This window comes from Thunnus thynnus, chromosome 7 (assembly GCF_963924715.1).
Source record: "Thunnus thynnus chromosome 7, fThuThy2.1, whole genome shotgun sequence".
In the NCBI taxonomy this organism is placed as follows: domain Eukaryota; kingdom Metazoa; phylum Chordata; class Actinopteri; order Scombriformes; family Scombridae; genus Thunnus; species Thunnus thynnus.
In genome coordinates this window covers 7,139,769-7,159,121 of record NC_089523.1, presented here as the reverse complement: position 1 = coordinate 7,159,121, position 19,353 = coordinate 7,139,769, and the positions used below count along the sequence as shown (strand labels likewise).

General features: G+C 40.4%; 1 protein-coding gene across 3 annotated transcripts in view; it reads left to right on the top strand.

Annotated features, from left to right (window-relative positions):
- The window catches only part of LOC137185717 (calsyntenin-2-like), a 246,500-nt gene that overhangs the window by 142,770 nt on the left and 84,377 nt on the right, over window positions 1-19,353 (top strand). For all 3 annotated transcript variants that reach the window (XM_067594044.1, XM_067594045.1, XM_067594046.1), the window contains exons 3-4: window positions 1,715-1,910; window positions 15,047-15,255. In XM_067594044.1, coding sequence (XP_067450145.1) covers window positions 1,715-1,910; window positions 15,047-15,255 — 405 coding nt within the window. The remainder of the gene's footprint in view (window positions 1-1,714; window positions 1,911-15,046; window positions 15,256-19,353) is intronic.

Genomic DNA, 19,353 nt, shown 5'->3' with positions numbered 1-19,353 from the left:
TAGCCGTCACAGGTCAGAGTGTGAGCCCGGCGCGTTAAGTGATTTCCTGAAAATCCCACTAGTGGAAGCATGAGGGGACATTAAGTCTCTAAGAAAAAAGAAAAGAAAAAAAAAAGACAACTTCCCTCACCAACTCCACAAATGGACCACTTCTTTATACAGCCTACTAATAAATGTCAGCCGCCTTTTCGCTCTTTTGTTTTGGTCTTGTCAGCTTCTGGATTTAAATGGATTTTCTTCCTCTATATCTCTCCAGAAGGGTGACTTTGAGCTGTCGTAGTTTGGTTTGAGCCTCATGTAACTCAATTGTCTTGCATGTTTTTTTTTTTTGTTTTTTTCTTTTTGTGTGTGTATGTGTGCCACAGCGGATGTCTGCCTGTTGCGGGGCAAACAGCAGCGCAAGTGGGCAGGAATGTCCTTGGGGTTTGTCACAAAAGCAATTAAACAGAAAGTAAGAGGGTGCATGGGTGGGAATGTGAGGCTGATCTGTTTAAAAAGCTCCTGTGAGAGTTCCTGCTGTTGTGTTCTGTCTGTATCTTGGTTTGTTTTCCACATTACATACGTAACTCTGGAGTGGGAACAGGAATCGCCCAAGGTGACTGAAGAGTGGGGAAACTTAGTGAAAAGTCTCCTTATGCTAGCTCTGCTCTCCTACAGCATACATACACTTCTAAACGGACTTGAGCACCATCGCAGAGGTGAAAGACCTCTGCATGGAAACATCTGTAACAGAGAAGTCATGGAGGAGAACTTGCTGTTCTCTGGTTAGAGTAAAAAATAATCTTTGAAGTTCATATTTACTGTATCCGCATTATTTGGTAATGCAGAAGAGTAACAAGCACAAATGTTTTGGCTAAGACCTCCCTCAGTGTGCAGACTCAGTGACAGTGTCACTAGCCGACCTCTTTTAAAGAGATAAATAGTTTCTAGGTGCATGTAATCAAAACAAATCATGCAAATCAATCATCATCAATGCAAATTCATGTCATAGAAATGGAACGCATAGAGCAGATCACAAGGAAACCATGTGCCATTACAGTGGCTTAGGAAAATTGGAGAAAAAAGAAAAATAAATAAATAAATAAAATTAAAATAATAAAGATAAATACATTTCAATTCAAAAAATACATGCAATGCAAATAAAAAATATGTACAACAAATGAAATAAAAGATCTACATTAAATTTAAACAGATTATGGCTCTGAAAAACTCCAACAGCCACCACTTTCTTTATTTCTCTAAGTTATATCTCTAAGTCAATGCAGTGCCATGTGCAGTTTCAAACTGTTTGGTTTCTATGACAGTGCTTTATTTGTTCTAATTATGCGCACCTGATAGTACTTAAAAAGAGAGCCAAAACATTTGTGCTAGTTATTCTTCTGCATTTTATTCAAAAAATACAGTAAATATAAACTTGAAAAGATTTTTTTAGTCAGACTGTGAACCAGTTTACCTTCAGTTGGCAGATGCTTTTAGTTTAAAAGCCCTCGAGCAAGGCATATAACCAACAGCTGCTCTGAGTAGAATTCATATAGCACTGTATGAACATGAAGAGCTTACTGTCTACATAAAGGTTCTCTTAAAGATTGCAATTATAGTTTTCTCTCATACACTTACCTAATTACACACACATCATTCACTCTCCACCTGGATTCCACCTGACTGTGATTAACAACGACCTCATCCCTCCTTCCTCTCTCTCTCTGGTCTCTAGGGGAGATCTGTGCGTTCAACATCCACGGGCTGGAGGCTCCGTTCGAGGCAGTGGTGCTGAACGGTACTTCCGGCGAGGGCCAGCTGAGGGCCCGCGGCCTGGTGGACTGCGAGCTTCAAAAGGAATACACCTTCATCATTCAGGCTCACGACTGCGGTTCTGGCCCCGGGGGCACGGAGGGCAAAAAGTCCCACAAGTGAGTAAGATGGACATCAGGGTTTAAAAAGCAGACTGATCACACAGATTCCTTCTGTCATCAATGTGAAAAAGCTGATATTTAACATATACATGCACTTGTGTCCAAGGGTTTTAAGGTCCCTGGGCAGAAGTGAAGCAAGCTGTGGTTTGCATCTGAATGAGGACGTCTTAATTGGATGAAAGTCACTGAAAACCAAAGACCACCAAAAACAACAGGACAGAAAATGAAATAAACAATAGTTTTCATAATTCATATAAAAATGCTTTTGCTATATTATGTAAGACTACAAGTACTTACTGTGTAATTCATCACCAGATTGGCTAAAGTCCAACCAAATTCTCAGCTATGCTAGAGGACAGTGGTGGTTTTATAAAGCATGTTAGGTTTTTTTCTTTAGAAGTGTCTTGACTGTGGTCATTCAAACTAAAGTCTGCATGTGTGTGAGTGCTGATGAAAGCAGTGACAGAAGGATAGAAAGAAGGCTAGCAGGTAATGGCTGTTTATGGCTTCTCATTCAAGTTCTGCTGTTACGTTTGGTCTTTTTCAACCATTTGTCAACGAACAGCACTGTACACTCGACTCTGTTTTACAAATCTCAGTGATTTGTAAAGTGGGGACACGACCCTTATTTTCACTCCCATAGTTAGTCATAAATGGATGTAATGAATACTTCTGTCTGCTCCACCAGTCTTTAGATTTGTGAATGAAAAGAGCGGCAAAGAAGTGCAATTTTACTGATTGTGTCACATTAGCAAGGTTCTTCAGAGCAGCCGTCATTATGTGCAAGCATTATGAATAGCTCTCGCTATTAATGGTGCATCGATCATTAACTCATCACATTTACCTTTAAACCATCAGAAGCGATGATATCTTAGTCACCATTATCAAATCAGTCAGCTATTCAAAGTGCCTCACTTTAGAGGATGAAGTTAAAAGAATATTAACACAGGGAAATAAAATGTCTCCAATAAAAAAAAAAAAAGATAAAATTGTTCACAAATAAATCCAAGTTAGATTCATAAGTGCGCCTTTAATTGTCATTTTAAAAATTGCTGTGTAGATGACAGAAGTTATACAATCAGTCAAATAGTTTCTTATTATTCTCACTTGGACAAGACTAAATTCTTCAATGTTACACTGATTAATGGTTGTCCAAGTCACCATCTCTCCTGCCAACATGTGACAGTCCATTATTTTTAAAGCCTTCCCTCAAACTTACAGTTTAGTCAAATAACACTCAAATGATGTCTTCAAGTCTTTCTCCTCCTGCCGTTCACAGGGCCACAGCTTGGTCCCAGTTTTTCTTTCTAAGATCCATCCGTGCCAGCAGGAATACAGCACAGCACAACATGTACCTCCACAAACACCAGTAGACTACTTTAAAGAGGTCAACTGATAAAAACAATTTGTCACTTGCTGGCTCTCTTGAAAGCAGCTTCAGTCTGAAATTGCTCTCTGTGCAGCCTTTCAGACGACTGCCTCTGTCCGCTGTACACTGCACATCTCCCCCCCGCCATCTTACCGCTCAACCCCCTCACCTCAGCCAACAATGGAACCAAGCACAGAAATCTATCATCTTGTCTAGCTTTTAGACAACACACAAACACATACACACATACTCTGTACACACTAAACCTGGAATTATAGCAGCAGGGTTTTCAAGCCTCGGTGGAAGTTTTAAATCAGTAGCACGTACCTTGTATTTACTGTATGTTGTTTGCTGTGTTATTTATGTATGTGTGTATGTGTGACTTTGTGTGTGCAAGGGAAAGAGTCTGATGGATTTGTGCTACTGTTTCCATGCTGCTGATCATGTTTTATATCCCTTTTACGCACCCAGGCGTTGGTTATGTCACACTATTACTTTATATCAACATAACTCACTGCCCGCTGTGACGCAAGACCCGGTTTGGTCGGTGCAGACAGATGCTGGAGGATGGAAGTGACTTCAGGGACACTTTAAATGGCCTTTTCCTTCCTCCGGCAGCTCTCAAAGAAAGAGGCCGGCCTTTTGCCGTACCGCTCGACTCGCTCGCGTCGATTTTAGAAAGAAGCTAACGGGGAGGAAGGATCTCTGCCTAAGGCTCTGCTCAAATTACACATGACACGTCAACAGCAGAGAAGGAAAGCAGTCAAGAAAATTAGCAGCTAAAGAGGACAGGAGAGAGGATCAGGAGTGACACGGGATGAGTTTAAACTTCCCTTTATCCTCTATTCTTCTCTGCGCTGCTTACTGCCCTACTTCTCCCTCCTGCTCTTTTTTTTTTTTCCTGGCTGGCTTCACCTTAGCTAGTTCCTGCTGTCTGACTCTGTCTTTCTTTCTTTTAGTGCTCCCATCTCTGTCAGTGACTCCTGTGTTTGAATATTTCATCAGACTGCCTCTTTGCTCACAAATAAATGATCTCTCTGCCCTGGCTGAACAAATCTGTCTCACCGTCTGACTGGAATGCAGTGGGTTTTTTTTCCCGCTCACAAATGAGATGTTGTTTCTTCTTCAAAATGACATGTCAAACTTTGAATATGTGTCATCGTGCAGAGCCAATAAAAGTGTTCTTGGTGACTTTGTCAGAAACGATCACCACAGCAACAGAAAGCCTTATAAACACTGACGTTAATGACTGCCTTTTCTGAGTCAGAGCTCTGATATAACAGCGTACAGATTTGCCACCTCTGAATCACATTACTTTAATCTGCCCTCCAAGATATTCTACCAGTGGAAGCCATAGTCGCTTGTCAGCAAAGTGCAAAGCTCGAGTGAATTCACCTTAAACTCCTTGAGACTGTTTCTGCTCAGGTCAGCTTTAAATGAAACACAAATTAATCTAAAATATCGTAGAGCTGAACTCCGCCAAACCGTACTGAACTGTGAAGTGTTCTCAGAGCCATAAATGTGATAGATGTCCATTGCGTCTTCCTATTGATGTAACACAATAGTGATTCAGCAAATTGACATTCATGAAAGCTTTTAATTGGCGTCAAGTACTGCCTCTCTCTCCTCAGACTGTGTTTCCCTGTTGAGCTGCGGTGGAAGCATAGTAACAAAAAGAGGAACTTTGGCACTAAAAAGACTGTAACCTTGAAAGATATCTACTTCATTTTATTAATTTGGACAGCTAAAGCATCACATTGGCTTAGGATAAACTTTTAAACACATTTTTGCACAGAAGGAGGACTGTGGATTTTGCCCCCCATCACTTACATTGTAAATGCATTATGAAGGGATCTTCTAATGGTCAGTATGAACGAGAGGAATCATTATGGCAAGAAAAACCTATTTCAATGTTCATTTGGGCTCCTGACTGTTGTTTTTCTAACAATATATTTAGTGGATTTTTTTTATTTTTCCACAAGAACAATAATAATAATAAGACAAACACATAAGCAGTAATAAAACAAACAAACAAAAACAGCTCAGATCAACAAACATATACAGGAGGTTGCAGGAAATACCCTATATTGCAGGTAAGTCACAGGTTACAAGAGTTCAGGTTCTGGAGACTCCATGTAAAATAATAACAATACTTACCTTTAATACTAATACTACTATTCCAAAGGAACTAGCTCAAATACAACTTTGTACCAGCCCTTAACGGAAGTTATGGTGATATGACATTACTCCACATGGGGAATTGCCATCAAAAAAATAAATAAGATCATGTAAGTACTCACATAACGTTAGTTGTCATAGTCCCAATCCAATAATCAAACATAACAAAAACAGAAAGCTTTCCAATCTTGGGATTTGTTCTGACCACTGAGAGTTTAACCAAGTGAGTCCACCAAACCTCTGTCTGTATAGTTGACTGACATCCTAATCGTTGCAGGATACATCAGTGCATAGTCAATATTCATTCTCTTTAGTTGGGCTTTCATATCATCAAAGGCCTTGTATTTCTTGACCACTGCTGCTGAGTAATCATCGAAGACAGAAATCCTTGGTCCAGCGTGTGCTGAATGATCCGATTCTGCACTAAGATGACAGGCTGCATTCATAACACGTTGCTTGTCGGTGAAGTTGTGAAACTTCATAATGATCAGTCTGGGGCATTGTTTTGGACTGGGTTTTGGTGCTAGGGAGCGATGTGAGCAGTCCAACTAGATCCTTCCTGTGTTTGTTGTCATTTTAAGATAGTCAGGTATCCACTTCTCGATAAACTTCACAGGTTCCTTCTGTACCTTCAGGTAGACCAACCAAGCAAATCTGCATCTGTGCCCATGTTTGTCTAAACCATCGATGTGTTCAAACATTCTGCTCACTTGTGTCTTCAGATTTGTCACTTTAGACTGCTACGATTCTGTCATGGCCTCCACAGTAGCAATTCTACCATCTGCCTCACCAACTGGAATTCCCAGAGCCTGTATTTGGGTTGTTTGATCCCTTTCAGCAGCAAGTATTGTGTCAACTTTTGCATCAATAACATTTGTGATATTATGTGTTATTCTGTCCATTGCCTGAAGAATGTTCAGGTCAGTGCTACTACTACTGCTAGCATCTTCATGTTCAACTGCTTCCACAACATTAGCGTCCTCATTCTGCTCCTCATTTTCATGAGCAGTCCTGGTTGATTTTTTTTTTCATAGTTCTCAGCACGTTATTTTCAAAAAGTAATTGTCAAGATTCATTACCGAGTTACTCCCGCTGTAAGGTATGATACTTTCACCAAGTGAATACATAAAATAATTGGATAAATGGACAAATATCACTGGAGCTCAAAGAAGCACAGTGTTCCCTCTATGACACCATCTTGGCCACCCTTTTGTTTTAAGACAGACTTGAAAAATTGTGAACCTGTACTTTAAAGCATAAGCCAAAAAATTAAAATCATTGAATGCCTGTCCCCGTCTTGATAAAATTTGATGGGCTATGTAAACACCAAGAACAACGATGGGAATAAGTCCAGGACTTTATCATTTTATCCCTGACTGAAAGTCTTGTATTTTTTGTTTCAAATATATTAGAATGTTGTCAATAAACCAAACCAAACCAAAAAATAACATATTTGCACAGCAAATGATATTCTAAGAATCTGGTTTTCATCTGGATTTTTGTTGTATTGATTCATTTGAATCAGAGTTGTTCCCTTTTTTATTTTTTGGATAGTAAAAATAATACCAGTACATTTCAAGTTTTCTTAAAGCCCTGATCTAGATTTGATTATTGATTTAGAGCAGTGGTTCCCAACCTGGGGACTACAAGCCCCCAAAGGGGTCATTAAGGGGTCATAATTTGAGTACCATGATTGAAATCTCAGCTACACGATTTTATGTTATGGCTTTTCTCTATTCTCTTCAGTTGAACTTCTCACAACCAACAGACATGCACCCTGTGATGAGGGGTCACAAGTAGAAATTGCTTTGTATTAAGGGGTCACAAACTAAAAAGGTCAGGAACCGCTGTTTTAGTGTAACATTATTACCAAAGTAAAACTGACATTTGCGGTTGCCCTTCTGAAAATTCGAGTAATCGCAAAACTCACCAGTGTAGCCGGACACATGAGCACCGAGCCTTAGGGATGGGTGCAGTTGAAAAACAACCATATAATCTCACTAATTAGCATCTGAAGACTTGAAGTTCCTCTGTACTGTTTGTTTCTCCCCATTCCCCACACCTTGCTCTGTGCAAAGTTCTGCTGTTGCTATGGAGTAATTAGGCATAAGGGACATCTCTCTTCCTTACAAAGCATGTCATATTCATAATCCTTCCCAGGACTCGCACCAAACCGCAACATGTATTTAACACCAGCCCAGGGGTTAACTGCCTAGAGGCTGTCAGGGGGTAAGGCATACACAACAGGGTTAGGTACCCCCAGGTCGTCTGTGCACAAATGTGAGAAAACGTATGTATGTAGACAGGCAGGTATATTCTCCTGTCCCTGTACACACACATTCACACACACACACTCGGTGTTTGGCAGCGCAGTAGTTATTAAAGTCATCATTAGTGAATGTTAGAGTCCTGTATGTCCTACCCTCGCCGCCGTTTGGAGAGGCTAATTATCTCACCTAACGGCCATCTGAAGGACAGTCACGCACACACACACACACACAAACATACACACACTCACAATTCCCAAATGCTGAGTCAAATTCATACTGATATACCAACGTATATTTACATATAAATAAGACAAATACCTCAGCTGGGGATAGATAGCCCCATTTTGCAACTCATAACCTCTCGCACACACACACACACACACACACACACTTAGACAGCCACCCAAACATGCACTCAGCATTAACAAAAAAAAGTCACTTCCCTGTGAGTAAAGAAGTGGGCCAAAAGCTGTGCCTTGTTAGCATTAGCTGTCATGATACATTTCTGCAGACAGAAGACCAGGGGACTCCACAGATCCGGCAGACCTGTCAGTGAGTCGGCGCTTTATTCTACCAAGAATCTTAACTTCATGCTTGTCACACTTGATGCTAATATGAGTGAAACCTCATTCTGTCAAAACCTGTTAGTTGATGTGATTATTATTCCTGAGGAGAAAAAAAAAATACATCTAGGAATATGTTTGTTATCTTCAACTAACATAATGTAATGGGAGAATATAGTCTCCATGTTTCAATTATGAATATGCAGCGCCAGGAACTGCACCATCTGTGCTTGTCTGCATCAGTTACCAGAAAAAAGAAAGTGACACCCGTTCCCCATCCCCGATTCAAACCACGATCAAGCGCGTCGCCGCGTGTTGGCAGACGCTTTAGAAGTTTGTCAGTAGAGTCGAGAAAATGGACTTCCAGTCACCTAACGGCACACAAATGCTCATAAAGTTCTGTTCAAGGCAAAATAATCTTTCCTCCGTGTGCTTAAGTGCAGCAGAGATTACAACTTTAATTCCTTCAAATCATCTCATCTATATTTCTCTGTTCTGTGGCATGATAGTCCAAGCCATCCATCAATGATGTGATCCATACTATCTGTAGTGGAGTGAGCAGGATCGGTGCACTATAATCACCTTGTATTGAGATTACACCGGCCCCCGTGGAGTTGTGTGGTAGCGCCTCAGGGCGCGGTTGTCAATGTGGAAGTGGGATTTCCCTGCATATTGATGAGATTACCGTCCTGTGTTGTTGTGTTGCGCATTTGATCCCATTGGTATAGTTCGACTTGTTTATTTCCATTCTAGTCTTATACAAGGAAATTGATGATTCAACCTCTCGGCTAATTCTTGACAAAGATTAATTGAGTCCTTTTCCTTTGTGCTGTGTGTATGTGTGTGCGTGTGTGTAGGTGTGTGTGTTTGTGTCTGTGAGGCATTCATTAATGAGTATTTGAGTGGCTGCGTGAAGCTGTTGATAAATAATGAGTGTAGATGAATATGTAATAAGCTGGGAACAATACTTACCTGGGATTAACATGCAGCTAGTATCTGATGTCTGTGTCTGTATATGATTTAGCTGGATTGAAATCACACCTGGCACTAAAATACATCTCCGCTGCGCACTGAGGCTTTTCGCTTGCCATGCACTTCATTTTCTCATGCAATATTTACATGCTTGAAAAGTGACAGCAAACATCTTCTCAGTCCTTTCTCAGAGATTTCGTTGGTAATGTTTTGTAAGGTGTTGTGAGGTTCCTCTCTGTAAACAACGTTTTGACATGAATGGATTGGAAAATCACTGCATCAACATGATGTTTTGTGGAAGTGCTACATGCAGGAATTTAACAACAATAAAACATCATTATATCCTGATTAAATTTTGACAAATAAAAAAAAAAAAAACTCAGATACTGGAGGATGACTGACACTTTCAGACAAACTTAACTGTATAGAAGTGGTATAGAAGTGAAGTGTTTAGAACTCCAGCTAACGGTGTCAACCAGAGTTGAACCTGTGACAGCTGTCATATATGAACGTGGGTTGAATGCGTGCCAGGTGCTATATTTGCAGAGACGCTACGGTGATCCTTTTTCAGAATCTTTTGGATGGTTTAACATAATAACTGTTTTTAACTTAAAGTAGCACACAGCTTGATGCCAGCGCCACTGTTACATGTTAGCACTCCCAAATCACATACACTCTATCAGCCATTAAAGAGTATTAAAGTCCTGCCCACTGCAGAAACACATAGGTGGTTATTTAATACAGCATGATTTGACATTGAAGAGAACTTTGTAAATGTTTCTAAAAGTTCAGAATATAAAAATATATGTATTTTTTTCTCAAGGAGTCATCTGTGCCAGCACTGTGCGCTGTTATGTACTCTGTAAGTAAAGGATAGAATTCCTTTTTGTAAGTACAGTGACAAGCTTTTTGACTTACCAGTCATACCAGTCATAGTCTTATTCATTTCCACTCATTATACCCATGTGTTCAATTGATTTTTAGAGTTATGTACTAATGTTGATGCTTGCATCTCTGTTAGATGGTTATGTGTAGATTGTTATGCATCTTGGTTGCATTTAAACCCGTTTTACATCACTCCTTTGATCACAGTGGGATCCCTGAACACAGTCCAGACTTCAGATTTGATTTCCTCATTCGCTGGGGTGATGTAGTTTGTTTAACCTTTGACTTTGTTTCCACATAGCCATCCCTGTGGCTCTGTTTAGTAGTGTTGTGATCATTCTGGCACCCATAGGGTCACTTAATCCCCCACTGTCTTTCTGTCATTCTGAGTCATTGTGGACCCCCTGCTTATGAGCTGAGGCCTGTCACAGGGAAGGATGGCAGCCATGGGCTCAGCTTGGCAATGTTCCAGCAACACGAAACACACATGCACACACACACACACACCCTACAGACAGTGGCGTCTGCTTTAGCCAGATGTGAGCCATCGGCAGAGTGACTCACACTCACAATGAGACGTATTCACAATCATTGCATTTAGTTGTATATCATTCATCTGTGTGCATGAATATGTAACCGCACGCATACACACACACACATGCACACATAGCAGTCCCTCCAAAACAAGCCCCAGAGGAGTGGAACATATGTTTGCCCCCTCCCCACTGGGGAGTGTGGAGAAGCAGGGGGGTAATGTTTATGGGAGAGCCTCATTAATATGACAAAACAAGGCTGGCTGAGGGATTTAGTGTGCACACTGGTGCTGCCATCATCTGTCAGTGCTTCTTATCACAATCCTCCACTGCTGTTAGCATCACTGTTAACCTCCCACCAATCCTTAAAAAGTCCAGTACATTTATCACATCTGGGTGTTGATTTGTGCATTTTGTACCTGTGTCCAGTAGTTAAATGTTCTAATTCTTTACTTCAGTAAAAGTAGCACTGTCACAATATAAACATTAATCCTGCATTCAAAACTTAACTTATGGAAAAGTACATAAATTGTCTATTTTTAGCAAAATGTACTTACAAATTGTACAAAATGTACTTCAAAATGTATTTTGAATACTTTCAATATATTAGATGATTTTGATCTTAGCATCTTGCACAGTACAATACAAAATGTCAGTTTAACCCTCATCCAGCTGTCCTCATTCAAAATATTCACAAATACATACAAAAATGAAAGAAACCAATTACATTTAATGATACACATAATAAAGAAAGAAAATAAAAATGAATAAAAGGGGGAAGTTGGGTGGTTATGTGTGCATAAAGGGACAGATTAGTTTGTACATATGTGTCTGATAAGGCAAGGAGGCTATTAGAAAATGTGTGTAGTTTTAAGAGTAACAGGTCTATCACATAAATGTGGGTTTTTAGAGTTTTAGTGTTATTTGTTCCATCTCATATAGTTCCTGTATGTTTTTATAAGACAGGTTCACAGTATTTCAAGTCTGTCTTTAAACAACAGTCAGGAGCCCATTTGAACATTGAAACAGGTTTTTCTTGCTGTAATTATTCATGCTGTCCAACCGGCCTTTAGAAGATCTCCTCCAAATGTGCTTATAATCTAAGTGATGAGGGACAGAACCCACAGTCCTTGTTTTGAGCAAAAATGTATTTAAAAGTTTATCTAAAGCTAATATGAGGCTTCAGTCGCCTGAGTTAATCAAATAAAGTGGATATCTTCCACAGTTAGTTAGTTAGTGAGTTTTTAGTATGAAATTCCTTCTTTTTGTCTCCCCAGACAGTGTTTACCTGTTTAGCTGCAGTGGAAGGATACTAACAAGGGGGATGATGGAAGAGAGACTTTGGCACTAAAAAGACTGTAATGTTGAAAGATATCTACTTGGTTTGAATAATTTGGATGGCTGAAGCTTCATATTAGCTTCAGATAAACATTTAAATATATTTTTGCACGGAGCAGGGCTTGTGGATTTAGCTCCCCATCACTTACATTGTAAGTGCATTATAAAGGGATCTTTTAATGGTCAGTATAAACAGGAGAAATAATAAAGGCATGCAGAACCTGCTTCAATGTTAATCTGGGTGCCTAACCTGTCCTTTAATACATACATTGTGTCAGGTTTCAGTTGCCAAATTGGAGCTCATTTTAACTACTTTATATTGACTGTTGGGTCGTCTAATCTATAATAATACAATATATTTTTACGTTAAATGTTTTAATGTAAAATCTTAATCTACAAAGTAACTGATAACAGCTGTCAGATAAATGCAGTGGATTAAAAAAGTACAATCACTATGTAAAATGTTGAGTAAAAGTATAAAGTAAAAAAATGGAAGTACTCAAGTAAAGTACAGAGTTCACTTGAACACATTTGTTGAATAAATGTACTTAGCTCTATCTCACACAGGCTCCGCCTCCTAGAGGACTCTCTGGGTAATACTCTCCTCCAATCACACGCACACAATCGCCCACTGAAATTTGCATGTACGTAGCCGGCCAGTCAGGACGCGCCTACTGATTAGCCTCTGGAGCGCTCCTCTCTGAAGGCGTTGTCATTCAAGACAGGCTTGCTGCTTGCACTGACCTCAGCTAAGAGAGTGAGTGAACTGTGCGCCCAGCTGTTTGCTGCGTTGTGGTGACCACAGCGCTCACTACTCTAGAACATAAACAGTTAATTTAGGTTGAGAACTATTCAGATAGAGGCATTTTGTCCTCCACCCCATGGGGATGCCAGGGGGCAAAACTGCACTCTTGTGCCCAGTACATGTGTTGGAGTGTTATGTTGAACGCACCACCCCCTTTTGGCGCACTGAACAGCTGTTTGTGTGCTATGGAGAGGAAGTGGCCGGTAAAGCTCTGTCCAAGAAGCGCCTAGCTAGTTGGCTTTGTTAGTGCATCTCCCGAGCCTACAGGCAGGCGGGTAACCAAATTTCAACTGGTGATTGTGTGCGTGTGATTGGAGGAGAGTATCAGCCATAGAGTCGACCTATGCTCACCTATGTTTATAGAACTAGGGTTCCAATATTCTAACCTTCGTTATTGCCACCACTGCCTGCCTCCCATTTCTCTGTCCCTTATGTGTTTTTTCACCGGTTGTTTATGTGTTTCCGTTTTTCTATTATACTATTTAACCGTGCAACTGTTTGTGTGTAGAGGCTCAAAACAAATGGTTGCCTATGTTTGTTTACTTGTGACAGAGAGAGATAAGGCAGTGTGGAAATCCATTCTGCCAGGGCTCGGCCTCCCCACTGTCTCCCTCTTTGTTGTCCAGTCTCCATCTCCAGCCGACCACATGTTGGAGAGATATTTACAGCTTATTTTAATGGGATAATTTTACCGTCATTACCCTACCCACCAGCTAATCCTATAAACCTCTCCTCTCTCCCCTTTTGTCTCTTAAAGCAAAGCATTACTTTGGATTTGCCATTCTGAAGCTTAATACCGCATATTGCAGCCTCTCGGTCATCCATCATTGGTTGTCAGTCAACGAATCGAAGGATTGATTATGAAATCTGTTGCCGTCTGGCTGTTGCAGAGTACTGATGAAGGCGTTTTAATGTGATGAATGGTGTTTTTTCTCTTCATTATGTGTAAGTTAACATGAATCACTGCTGATAGATCACCTATGGAATGATTAATAAGTGTAGTTTTACTGGTTTGAATGACTGTGCATAGTGTGTGTGGCTATAGTAGGTACAGGGAATTATTTTACCATAACACAATAAAATCAATCCACCGGGTCAGGTCAGACTGTGTATTACACAGAGGACGTGACTATTGGTTACCAAACTAATTCATCACCCACAGTCAATTCTGCCCTCAAACACTAAATTGAACTATCATCTTGTTAAAAGCAGTAGCTAATTAGATACCTTACTCACTCCTGTAAGTGTCGGGGACGGACACTATTACACTCCTACTCGTGTATGTGTGAACATCAAAGACACACAGTATACAAGCCATTTGAGGCTAGGGCTTTGCAATTATTAGGCTTAATGCAACACAGAATCACAAATACACGTATAACCTCTCATCATTTATAAAATCACTCTGTTCTGTCTTTTTCCTTCTTCCCCTTTTTTTCATTTGAAAGTGTCAAAATAGTGAACTAAAAACACAAACAAACAAACCTTAATTCTTTTTCTTCCTGAGAGCTACTGAGACAGACAGTGCCAGCATGAGCGGTGATTTTGGGTTAATGAATTAATAATTTAATTCATGAATGTGGAAGCGGTGTTGGGTGTTTATGGGGTATTTTTGAAAGGCCTTTAAAGGCATACTCCACTGATTTAATATTGCACTTTATAAAGATGAGGGAGACTCACAAGAGACAAATTTCAAAGATGGATGGGTAAAATTGAAGCCAAGATATCCTGACTTTTAGTCTCTAGTATGATCAACTCCACACCTCCAGTTTGTTATGCAAATGTTAAGTCTCAAGCTTAATCTCTTTTTCTTTCCAGCTTTAGAAAGCTTACAGAAGATAACAAATGTTTTCATAGACTCAGTAGTACTCTGCATGAAAATTCAAGTTCAATTCTATTGTAAAATGGATGAAGTGCACCTTTATGAGTCTCTGCCAATAAGAATGAAGCAGTAGCACTATTGTCCTATGTTTGGTGTAGATTTATGAACAGTCATCTTCATATTGCCCACTGAAACACTTTAAATGTGGGTTTCTTCTTCGCTGCCACAGTTAGTTATAGTTTGATATATTGATGTGTGAAGTTTATGTGTTTTCCTTTATTTCCCTTATGCCATACCACACTATAAATGTCATAAAGGCCGTAACACCCAGTGCAGTTGATAGAATATCCTAAACTAATCTCCATTTTCCCTCCCTCTGTTGCCCCCTATGTCTGCAGGGCGGTGGTACACATTCAGGTCAACGATGTGAACGAGTTCGCCCCGGTGTTCCGGGAGCCGCAGTACCACGCAGCGGTGACAGAGGGCAAGATTTACGACAGCATCCTGCAGGTGGAGGCTACTGACCAGGACTGTTCACCACAATACAGCCAGATCTGTAACTACCAGATCACTACCACCAGCACACCCTTCGCTATAGATCGCAACGGTGAGTAGCAGACAAGAAGCCTAAGATATGGAACTTGCCTCAAAGAAACTTTAAGTGTTTATATATATGTTTAGATATCAACAGTTTATGATGTGCAATGTAGGTGTTATTTTGAAATGTTGTCACTTAAATTTTTTGATGTAGTCATTTTCCCCCAGCATGCCTCATCTGTAGCTCTTCTGCTTCATTTATTTCAGTGTCCAAGAACATCTTCCAAATCAAGTTTGAAGTTTTTTGCTCTCCATGTTATTTACAGGAAATACAAAAAGACCTTCGGTCATAACACAGCAGGATTCGTGATCTAAAAATCCCACCCATGAAACACACATACACTCTTCACAGCCGCAGGAGAAACACACACACACACACACTAATACTGCACACACATACACACGCCTGCATACACTCTGGTAGCAAAACTTAATACTCAGACAGATGTCTCTCTCCAGGGTGAAATGTGTTCTTTGCTCTTTCCAAGGACAAAGTCAAGCTTTGCCCAGAGAGCCATCAGTCTCCACAAATCAGATCACAGAAGTCTGAGCACACACAAACATGAAAACACACAAACAAACACACACACACACAGTCAAAGATAAATGCTAAGATGAAACCTATGGGAACACTCAAATATCTGCTCCAATTGACTTGATTTCTGCTTGAGTTGTCGCTTGCACTTTGATTCTTGAAAATTGCTCTACAAATAAAGATGATTGTATTATTACACACACCAACACAGACATGAGTGTGTGTGTATGTGTGTGTGAGAGAGAGAGAGAGAGAGAGAGAGAGAAATACATGTGATTATGTTGTGTCGAATTGTTGCAGAAAAATGTATCAGAGCAAAAAAACTCTCTCTTATTAATAAAAGGGAGTCAGAGGTCCAAACAGCAAAGTGTTCTTTTATTGCCGGCAAAAAAAGGAGAGCAAAATAGCACTTTTTACAAAGAACCAAATCGCTCCAAAGGTTTTCCTTTGGGGCATCTGTTTTTATGTCCTTGGGTCGGCTTAGGCCACACCTTATCATCCACCCTCCCTAATTTTTGACCAATTATTATGTTACTTTTATCTCTGTCACTTGTTGTTGGTCAAAACTCTTCAGACCATGTTTTGAGCTGTTTGTGGATATGTCCTGGCCCACATAATTTTTCCTGATTATATCCAATTTTTATATATAAGTATTGGGAAACACTTTACACCATTATTGCCCAGTTGTCTTCTGGCCTTTTATTTTTATAAGTTATTCTTAGTCATTTTACACCCTTATTTCTTGATCTCTTCCAGAGGGTATTTTTTTAAAAGGTGAAGACTTTAATGCAGACCCAAGCAACATGACATGTAATACAAACACACTCAAATTTCTCCAGTGTATGATTATGATTCTTCTACTGTGCCTCTATACGTACAGTGTGATTAAATATGGTTCATGAGATTATAACTACACCAATACAAATTGTATCCCACTAGCCCTTATTGCTTATAAACTTATAAAATCAATCTGCATAGCTTAATATTGTCTTTAAGCACACCATTGACATTTAATGAAAATACACAACAATTAGAGGTCTTCATGTCCTCTACTGATCTTTCTGGTAACCTTAGCTGGAGGACAGACTGAGCTCTGCCATTACTATTATTACATTTTTGGCTCCAAATCATTTATACATCTTAAGTTTTGTCTTTTTGTTTTAACACCCTTGCTGAGTAACTTACACAAAGTCAAGTAGAGTTAAATGTATTCCTTAAGTGGATACTTTCACTGTAGACTTGAAAATTCTTGAGTTTTACCACCATTAGACAAGCTCTTCATCTACAGCTGCCAGACTAGTGCCTCTTCTAAAACTCTTTAAACATCACCATAGATTTATTTATTTATTTTAGCTTAGAATACTCAGATCCAAGGGACATTACTGTTTAGGTTTTTGTTGCTGCCGACTGCCGAGTGTTGCTGACTGCTGAGGTGTTGCAATAAAAAGGCTGACTGGATGAGGTTAGGGCCAAACAGAACTGTGAATGATACAGGTGGGAGGCTGCAGCCAGAGTGCTCTCTCCTCTCTCTCTCCATTTGAAGGGGTCTCGCTCAGCCATTGACCGCTGAGGAAAAAGCTTTAAGAGCTCTTGAACTCAAGAGCACCTGAGGGAGAGAGGAAGGAGATGGAGGGTGGGGGAAAGGAGGGGCTGGCTGTGAGAGCAAGAGTTAGTGCTATGAGGCGATGAGGGACAGGAGTAGATAGAAAACTGTAGCAGGGATAATCACAAAGGATGGGAGGAAATGTTCTATATTTTTTCTTATTGTCAATTGAAAAACCCAACAATGAACTGATCCTACTAACAAGTATTATCTGTGTAGCCAAAGCCTGATATAGCTTATTCCTCTGTGCCATACAGCTCCATTGTTGTACAAAAACATTAACAAGACTATGTGGGCGTTCTGACTGAAAACAGCCCTGCGAGCGAGAGCTGCGTTGGTGGGGGTGTGTTGCTTCAGGTACCGTTGAGACAATGAAATGTTGATGTAGGGATTTCTGCTGAAGAAATAGATCCATGAGGTTAAAGGTTTATAAGACACCAAAACGCTGCACAACACTTTATAATATTACAAGGAAGGATTTTACAGTGGCACAGCGGCAGTCATTTTTATCTTTTGTCATGGCGATCATGAGGTAAACACTATAAATACAGCACTCAGATTACAAGGTAGGGTAGTAATCTACCCTTGCCAGATGACATTGCAATGTGCTCCAGCAAAAGTTAAGCCAGACTCAACTTTATTACTGCACACGCCAGCCTTTTTTTGCCCGAACCATCTGCGATGGCACCTCAGCTGCCTCGATGGAATGGTTTCGTTCACATTGATGAAGGGGGCTTGCATTGTTTCACACAGGGCTGTTTTCTAACTAAATGTGGTGTAAAGCTGAAATTATGCTGCAAACCTAAGTCACCAGGGGCCAACGCCCATTACCTCCAACTCTCAACCATGCCTCATGCTTGCCAACATGCTAACATGCTCACAATGACGTGCATGTTTAGCAGGAATAAGATTTACTGTGTTTATGATCTTGGAAAACTACAAACTACAGTGCCAAACTGTATGAAACTACATTTGTGACCTATGAACCCCACATTACCCCACACATACCATATGAACAGTACTGAAGTGGTTGGTTATGCTCTTTTGTTGTCAATAAGAATAATATAGAATAATGCAAAACTTGGATTGATAGTAATTATAAAGGGATGACGGAGGCGATGCAAAAAGATAGATGCAAACATTACTTGCTTGTGTGTGTTTGATAGAGAGGCAAAGAGAGAGAGCGAGATGGAGGGTAAAGTAGTCATTTACTACCTGGCCACCCTTGCCAGCAGTCACAGCACGCACAGCCTGCTGACACGGATAAGTTGATGTAGTAATTGAAGGAGGTGGAATAGGAACCTCCATCATGCAGAAAGGTGCAAGTGTGTAAGTGTGCATGCATACATCTGTGTGTGTTTGTGTGTGTGTGTGTGTGTGTGTGTGTGTGTGTGTGTGTGTGTGTGTGTGTTAGAAAAAAGACACAACAGATGAGGCAGCAAACAGTGAAATAGGATGAGGCTGCAAAACAGTGAGACAATGATGTGCATTGAGAGGGGATGGGAAGGTTGGAAAAGGGAGAACGAGGAGGGAAGGAATTCTAAACAAGCTGAGAGGAGACAGAGAGAATGGGCGATGAGGAGCACGAGGAAGACGAACAATGCTGTCCTCATATGAATTACATCTAATCCTCCCACTCACACTCTCGTATTCAAATATACCACATTATCAACATTCAGCTCTCTCTGTACCTCTCTCCCCACAATACAAAAACCTCAAGAAGCATCCAGGCTGCAATAAAAGTCGCAATAACTAATTCCAGCTATGTTTCAACTCGCAGCCAATGAGGGCCGGTAGTGTCTCTTTTCAATGCTCTTTACACTCAGCAAGTGTTCTCAATCAGCGTGCCCCCTGCCTGCCCGGGCTGGGCTGCATGTATAGCATTGTCATCCATCTGTAGTTGAAGACTCATCAAATATTAACAGACACATTAGGACTACAAGAGCTCCCTTCATGCACTCTGCTCAGCA